Source organism: Myotis lucifugus, unplaced genomic scaffold, assembly GCF_000147115.1.
Source record: "Myotis lucifugus unplaced genomic scaffold, Myoluc2.0 scaffold_186, whole genome shotgun sequence".
Classification (NCBI taxonomy): domain Eukaryota; kingdom Metazoa; phylum Chordata; class Mammalia; order Chiroptera; family Vespertilionidae; genus Myotis; species Myotis lucifugus.
This window is the reverse complement of record NW_005871234.1, coordinates 2,053,646-2,062,297: the sequence shown is the minus strand read 5'-3', so window position 1 is coordinate 2,062,297 and position 8,652 is coordinate 2,053,646. Positions and strand designations below refer to the sequence as shown.

The 8,652-nt window shown below is 54.4% G+C and overlaps 1 protein-coding gene across 3 annotated transcripts in view; it reads right to left on the bottom strand.

Moving 5' to 3' along the window:
* Nucleotides 1–8,652, bottom strand: part of TET3 (tet methylcytosine dioxygenase 3) — a 71,111-nt gene that overhangs the window by 33,089 nt on the left and 29,370 nt on the right. For all 3 annotated transcript variants that reach the window (XM_014462670.1, XM_006096780.3, XM_023760607.1), the window contains exon 2: nt 4,310–6,440. In XM_014462670.1, coding sequence (XP_014318156.1) covers nt 4,310–6,395 — 2,086 coding nt within the window. In that variant the 5' untranslated portion in view covers nt 6,396–6,440. The remainder of the gene's footprint in view (nt 1–4,309; nt 6,441–8,652) is intronic.

The window sequence follows — 8,652 nt, the reverse complement described above, 5'->3', positions numbered from 1 at the left end:
TCTGTTTACAGCTGCCTGTGGGCTGTGCCTCAGAGATCAGGACAAGACTTAAAAGTTTACACAGACCTGCTTCCTTATCTATAGGATGATAAGCAGATGATCTCAAAGGATGCTTTCCCACTACAACGTCCTCTGGACTCGCGCCCTGTCCTAAACTGGCTCTCCTTGTGAATCTCCCCACTTCTGTGAACAGATAAACCACAAAAGGGCCCGGCAACGGTCCTGTGCTGGTAAGTTCTCTACAGCTCGCTGTCCTGCCTCTGACAGTGCCTACAGGATGGGTCAGGGCGGTCAGCAGGATCCCAGTGTGCCTCAGGGTAAGTAACTCACTGTGGAACTTCAACATGTGCTACGTTTTCTCAAACCTGAACGTATCACACTACCTTCTGTGGTGAGGCATGTTCTCTCACGACTTTTATTTTTATTTCTTTAAAGCTTCAAAGAGTGCGTTTAATTCTAGCATTTCCAGATTCAGAGAACAAGTCCATATGAATCCCATCCATACCTTCAGAAACCCCTGGTCTTCACACAAGGCTGAAACAATGCTCTTGGTGTTTGGGTTTTTGGTTACCTGGTGATGTCCATATTGGCCAAAACTGCTTATTTGGCAAAAGTCACCATATACCTTGAACACTACACTCTTTTGCTATGCTATAAAACCTCTTTATGCTTTATTTTTTAAAGATATTTTTATTGATTTTAGAGAGGAAGGGAGAGGGAGAGATAGAAACATCAATGATGAGAGAGATCATTGATTGGCTGTCTCCTGACCACCCGCAACCCGGACATGTGCCCTTGACTGGAACTGAACCTGGAACCCTTCAGTCTGCAGGCTGACACTCTAACCACAGAGCCAAACCGGCTAGGGTTCTCTATGCTTTTATAAAGTTGTTTCTATAGTACTTATTGATCACTTATTGTGAGCACTTCATGGCATCTCCAAATTTCATGTCGATGGGAATTCTTTCTTACACGGACATGCAGTCTGCACCCCTCTACCTGTCCTTGCTGAGGGGTGAGTTTGTGAAACAGAAGATGGTTCCCACCTGACATGAATCCCAGCGTGAGCAGCTTTATTCCTAACCCCTGTCCTCAGCCCGAGTTCACAGAGACAATTCTGCCAACACCAGCTGACGGAAGGCCCTGTCCAGACCTGGGGTCCTGACATTTCTGGAAAATAGGATGGCTTTCCCTCAGCACCTCCAGAAACCGTCTCCAAGTGAGTCCCGTCTTCTCTGGCCCTCTCCATTCCTACTGCCACTGTTTGAGTTAGGACTCATTTCTCAACTAAACCATCTCAGTCCCTGTATGACACGGGGTAAGAGGCCAACTGCCTGGGTTCAAATCTCACTCCCACCATTGCTAGCCTATGGCCTGGGTAAATTACCCCACCTAACCTTACTCTCTTCATTAAGATGGGACTACAGTACGAACAGTCCCCACCTCACATACATGTTATGAGCTTTGAACGAGATGGTGACTGTTAGGTACTTGGCACCGTGCCTGGTACACAGCAAGGTTTCATTATTATTATTATTATTCTCTATTTTTTTTTAACTTAGGTGAGATGATCATGTATATACTATTTGTGCCTGCTGTTTTCACTGAACGTTTTCCCATAATTTAACATTTGACAACACAGCTGGTAGATTTGTTTCTAATTGTTTAGCATTAGACACGCCTGCAGCAATAAATGATTGGCGGTTCGAATCTCCGCCCCCTTTATCTCTTCCCAATACCCCCGTCCTTCTCATCTGCCAAGGCAGCAGCTGTCAGTGCTGCCAGCGCCGGGGTTTCTCTGGTGCTGACAGCCTGCACTTTTGCTCACGAGCTTCAAAGCTGCCGCGGGTGGGGGTGGGATGGGGGCATCTGGTGCAAGGAAGGCAGGACCTGAGGGGTCAGGTCCGCCCGGTGCCACTGGTCTCACATCCCATAGCCTGCTCCTTGCTGCCCTAAGACTGTGCTCATGCATTCCTCAGCCTGGGGTCCCCTTCTTGTCTCTCCCCATCTGTGTTCACTGCATTCTGCAGGACCCAACTCTGAACGAGAATTTGTTAAATGAAACATCACCCTCCATAATGATAGCCCGCCTGGTGCTTCAGAGACTCTCACGATTCAGCCGCTGCCACAGGACAGCACAGGTCCCTGGCGGACACCTGCTGAACGGGCGACTGAATATTGTGTTGTTTCTTCAAACAAACCCCAAGTCCTTCAGCGGTGAACTATTTCTCTTAATTTTTATTCCTATCAGCAGCTAGCACAGAGCTAATCAATACGGATTGATGCATCGTGCACAATTCCTTTAGAATACGCAGGCTTTTACTTCCGCCTCTTGCCTTATCGCATTCCACAGGCTCGACGACAACAGCTAACGCTTTCAGAGTGCGCGCCACGCGCCAGGCATGGTCCTCAGCGCTTCACGCGTACTAACTCATTGACTCCTCACGACAGCCCCGGAAGCAGGGATGGAATTAGAACTCATATTTTTAAAAAGCTAGTTTGATCAAACACAATGCCCACATAACTGAACCCGACAATTAAAATACCTATGAAGGATCAGCTGTGTCCTACGTGCCGGGTAAGGATACTTCCTGGCCTGGAGGGGGAGAAACATCGAGACCCCGGCAGCGGGGACGGGTACGTACACACACGACAAGGGCCAAGGGAGCCCAGCTCCGGTGACCAGAACAAGCCTCTCCCAAACGCAGGGAAACAAGAGGCCCTCAAGTCGCATCCTCATCAGTCAGGTCCAGGCTTAGGCCTCGGTGGGAACCACAATCCCGGGGCGCGTCTATGAGCGTCCGGAGGGCCCGGCCCATCTGTTCGCTCCCGGACAGAAGCCCTGGGCCCACTCTCCCTTGCTCCCCAAGTGGGTCCTCGTCACCGATGCTTCTGCCCCGCACCCCAGGAGTCTGGGGAAGCTGGACGGACAGGACAGCCCAGCTCCTCCTCATCGGCACGAACTCAACATGCTCCTCACCAGCATCAACGTCGTTTTTGGTCAACATCCGAAACACACGTATCTTCTAGGGCAGTGATGGCGAACCTTTTGAGCTCGGCGTGTCAGCATTTTGAAAAATCCTAACTTAACTCTGGTGCCGTGTCACATATATAGAAATTTTTTGATATTTGCAACCATAGTAAAACAAAGATTTATATTTTTGATATTTATTTTATATATTTAAATGCCATTTAACAAAGAAAAATCAACCAAAAAAATGAGTTCGCGTGTCACCTCTGACACGCGTGTCATAGGTTCGCCATCACTGTCCTAGGGAACACTCCACAAATACCAGAGAACTGGAGTCTGAAACGGACCTGGAGCCAGTGTATCAGTGACCCCAGCACCCTCCTCCGCTGACCGCCCCCACCTGCCCAGACAGTGGAAGTCCATGGGCGCGGTCCTCACAGGCCTGGACTGCTCTTACTCTGGAAGGCAAGACACCAACCAAGCCCTCAGTGCTCTCACACACACCACAGCTTCAGCCACCACCTGGACGCTAACTACATCCCAACCCCTAGCCCAGCTTCCAGTTTCTCAGCCCCTTCAAACTCAGCTCATCCAAACAGAACTCATCGCCTCGCCTCCAAACCTGTGTTCTCAGGGACCACCACCCAGGTGGAGACCTGGGTTGTCCTCATCCCCACATCCCCTGCTCCTCAGAGGCCCTCCAACCCACTCACTCTTTCAGTCCAGACTCTTGTGATTTCTTGCCTGGCTCAAGACACCTTCCTTACAGGTCCCCACACCAATCCTTCCTCTCCAGCCCAGGCCGGAAGAGTGTTGCAGAAGCAGAAGGTCATCACTTGCTTGAAAGCCCTCAGAAGCTCACTAGGACCTATGCAATCAAGCCCAAGGCCCAGCCGTGGCTCACTGGGCCCTGCGAGATCTGGCCCCTGCCTGCCTCTCAAGCGGCCTTTTGTTTATCCCACACACGTCCTTCCCTTTTTGCTCCTCCCAGAGCAAGAACGGTCCAAATAAGCCCCACCCCCTCACAGGCACCAAGCTCAGGCTCCAGAACCAGCACCACCTCCCACAGGAAGGCCTCCACGGTGCCTAGACCTCAATCTGCGAGACAAACCATCTGTGCCTACCTCTACGGACGGGGACATGCCTGCGTGAACCACAAAGCATCAGCATTCGTCTCCTTCGATGCCTTCTCCACTGGCCTGTGAGCTCACTTCTGCGTCCCCAGCCCCCAGCAGGGTGGCGGGGACACAGGAAGTGTTTGCCAGATGAAAGACAGAGCCCCAGGAGCCCACACCTGGGCAGCAACCCTCTGCCCGCCCGACCCCCAGGAGGAATTACCGACACAGTCGCAGGTGGGGAACTCGGCCTGGGCTCTCTTGGCAGGTGTGTCCAGCAGACTCTTGGTGGGTGTGTCCAGGTACTTCAGCGGCGACTCCAGGAAACCACTGAGGGTGGGTGTGAGTGGGTTCTCGGCCTTGGTGGGTGTGGCCTCCTGGCCTCCCTCCTCTGAATGGAAGCAGGTGGTTGAGAGCACCGTCACAGCTCCTGAAGACTCGATCTTGATTTGCTTGGGGGAGCGGGTAGCCAAAGGGCTCTCGGGGGCTGGGAGACACATTGGCTGGTTCTCGGGGTCCTGAACGGGCACATTCGGGGGGCCAGGAAGCCCAAAGCTATCCCCAAATTCAGCTTCAAACTGCCGGATGAGCTCTTCCAGCTTGTCATCGGCGGGGGGAAGAGGGCCAGCAGAGCCCGTCTGCAGGGTTGCCATGGGGCTGGGGGACCTCATTTCCTGAGTAGGGGGCAGCAGGCTGTCCCCGGAGGGACTAGGTGCAAATAGCGCAAGAGAAGGTTCTGGGGGCAGGGGGACAGCAGAGCCCTGCGAGGCAGGGGCGGGGGCAGGTGGATGTGCCTGCGCATCCTCGGTGGCCGGGGGCCTCAGCCCTTCCAGGACAATCTGCCGCAGAGGCGGGAAGAGAGGCTGCGCTTCCCGGGGCCTGGACTTCTTGATCTGAATGGGCTTCCGGACACTGGGCTTACTCCCGGGAGTGGCTTTCTCCGTTCCCAGGGCACCTCCAGCGGGTGTCAGGGGCTTCTTCTTCTTCTCTTTGGGCGGTCTGTCCGGAGGCCGAGGGACAGGTGAGCTGGACGGTGCCCACCAGCCGGGAGCAGGAGGCTCCGAGGAAGCGGGGAAGGAGGCGTTCTGGGCCTGGTCCAGGAAGAGGCTGCGCTTATGGTGGAGGTGCTGCTGCAGGGCGGCCTGGGCCTTCTGGTGGGCGCTCGGCTCCGGGGATGGTGTGGGGGCCTCCCTTTGGAGAACGGGGGATGGGGCTGGCGAGGAGGAGGGAGCCTCAACCTTGACTTTGGGCTTGGTGGGCAGGGCCTCGGGCCGTTTGAATACTGACTGGATATAATCACTGGCACTGCCCAATAGCTGCTCCAGCTCAGCCATGGGGTCGGGGCTTGGGCGAGGCATGGGCCAAGAGCTCCGGGGAGTTGCTGGTGGGGTGTCGGTGCCCCAGGCTTCGGGAAACTCTGTTCTAGGAGTTGCAGGGGGGAAGGCAGGGCTCTCAGGAACAAAGGGTGGGGGCTCGTCGGGGGGGACCGCAGGCCACGAGGGGGCCCGGAGGTAGGACTGGGGAGATCTGAAAGGGGCGGCAGGAGGGGACAAGGCTTCAGGAAGCGGGCAAGAGGCCTGGGAGGCGGAGTGAGAAGGCTGAGGGAGGGCGGAGGAGAGCTGAGTGAGGGCTTCGATGGCGATGGCGGTCTGCAGGCTGATGTTTTTTTCCTTGGCGATACTCAGGGCGTTCTGGGACAGAGGCAGGCCCTCTGGGGGAGGTATCTGGGGGACCTCAGAGCCGAGGAGTGGCCTGGTGCTGGGTGCTGGGAGGCTGGCCTCACTGGGGGGCAGAGTCCCTGGGAGCCTGGGCCGGTCCTCCCCTCCCTCCACGACCACAGACTTGATCTTCCCCTCCAGCCACTCGAGGTAGTCAGGGCATTCCGGGCCATCGCAGTTGCAGTTGGGTGGTTTCATGCCATGCCGCGCGAGGGCCAGGGCGGTCTGCAGCGTGTCGAGGTCTTCGCTGCCAGCAGAGCAGCTCTCGGGCCCTGACCGGGGTCCCCTGCTGTTGCTCCCAGCCTCGCGATTCATCTCACGGTTGAAGGTTTCATAGAGCCGGGTGCTAAGGGCCCCGTAAGAGGACACGGCTTCGGCCACAGCCGAAAAGGCCACCAGGTCGTGGGCATCTTCCAGGCGAGCGGTGTGAGCTGGGCCTGGGGTAGCGTCCCAGTCGGGCTTCTGGTCTACTCGCCAAGGACCTCCAGCCCCCAGCAGGCTGGGTCCAGCGGGTTCTCTAGCACCATTGACCGGCGCCCCTGAGGCGCTTAGCTGCCTGGAGTCCCCATGGTACACTGGCCCTGAGTCCATCTGACCTGGAGCAGGTCCATCAACTGAGCTGAGCTCGGAGCCTGTCTGGAGAGAGAGAGAGAGGAAGAAAGGGGAAAAGATGAGTCATAATATTGGAACAGCGTATTCTGCTTCCCACCACTCAGATGCACACCTGAACCCTGCTTTTCTGGCAAACTCTCTGCCTCTGACATACCCTGAACCTCGGCTCATGGCCCCCCGTCTCCTTTCCCCGCCAGCTGCACCCGTGAAGAGAGAAGGCAGATCTTTAAGGGCTCCTGGCACGGAATTCTGAATGCTGCTTAGACGTTTTGGAGCCTCAGACCCATCACACTGACAAGCCTGCCCTGACACTAAGCATTTGTTAAGGACACACAGAAAGGCCTGTAGCTCCCAATGCCCCAGGTGACGCCAGGACCATGTTGGTTTTATTTTTTTGTCAGAAAGAAGGCTACCCGAGCACACCAGGTGACAATGTGCTGTAAGTGTGAAACATGCGTGACATATCTGACCAGATGAACACACTTAGCCAGGACAGGGGGTCAGCCAGAGCTTCTCAGTGGGAAGGAACCCACAGTTCTTTCCTTGACCCATCACTGTGCTTCCTTGAGCCCAGTGTCAGGCCCGAGGGAAACACTGACGACCTGACCTGGCAGTGTTTTGCCCCATGCTGAGCCAGCCCTGTGGGTGACAAGCCCGTTACTGCTTGGAGGAAGATCCAGGCCCCACCCCAAGCCCAGGAAGTTGATGTCCACCAAAGCACACGGCAGGGGGGGAGGAGGCAAGTCCAGGGGGCCCAGTCCAGCAAGTGAAAAGCTAATACAGAGATGCAGAATTGAGGTTGCAAGATTCATCCCTCCAGAGAGGAAAGCTCTTCCTTATAGTAGAATGTCAATTATATAGCCTAAGCGACCGAACGCGACCTGTGAAGTGGTCACTATGATGAGCACTGACCACCAGGGAACAGACGCTCAATGCACAGGATTAGGCTCCCTCCTGTCTGGATCATGCCTTTGGGGATCGGGCTCCCTCCTGTCTGGATCGGGCCTGCAGGGATGGGGCCCAAACCAGCTCTCCGACATCCCCGAGGGGTCCTGGATTGCGAGAGGGTGCAGGCCAGGCTGAGGGACCCCACCGGTGCACGAATCCGTGTATGCTGCAACTAGCAGGTGAAAGCTTGATGAGGCACAGGACGTATACATGGTCTCAAAACACTGTCCTCAAATGTTACTTCATTACAACAGTGACTTTAAGAAATTCTAAATTCCAGTTTCCTGGCCAGCGGAGCCCCCTGACACACTCCTCGCACTTGCTGGTGATCCTGGAGGAAACCTGCCATCAGGGGAAGGTGCCAACCGGTGGGAAAAGGGCAAGTGTTGAGTGAGAACAGCCCCAGGTAAGGTTCCCGAGGAGGAAGTCTGAGAGACGCCACCTTCACCAAGTTATCGTCACAAACATCGGGCAAGCAGCACGTGCCTTTTGATATGCTATACGGAGGATATAACACCAGTCACACAGAACTCCAGCTAAAACCTATCACCCAAACCTAATCACAAGGAAACGCCAGATTAACTCATACAGAGGGCATGCCAGAAAGCACCTGGACTGTCCTCTTCAAAAATTGCAAAGACAGACATCCCTCCCAGCTTCCATGAGACTAAGGAGACAGGACAGCAATATGCATGCTCAATGGTTAGACCTCGGACTGGGGGGGAAATGGCCATAAAGTACGTCACTGGGACGATGGATGGAATTTGAATTTGGATACGAAGAAGACCATACTGTGTCCACCCGAGTCTTCTTGACTGGGATCATCACACCCTGGTCCTTGTCCTTAGGACACACACACTGAAGTACTTATGAGTAAAGTTTCACAGTATCTCCAGCTTAATCTCCAATGGGTCACAAAAGAATACAGTCACCTGCCACTTCATGATGGGGATATGCTCTGAGAAATGTGTCAGTGGGTGATGCTGTCATTGTGCAAACATTATCGTGTGCACCTGCACAAACCTAGATGGTGTAGCCTACTACACACCCAGGCCATATGGTATACGCCCCGCATTCGCATATGGGGCCCATCGCTAACCGAAATGCCATGCAGTGCATGACCATCTATCCATATGTAAAAATAGATACGCACAGAGAAGATGATAAAGCCAGTAAGGCAAAATGTAAAAAAATGTGGGTCTGTGGGAGTCCCCGATACTCTTCTTGCACCTTTGTTAAAGTTTTAAAGTTCTATCAAAATAAATAGTTGCGTGGTGATGGTGACTGT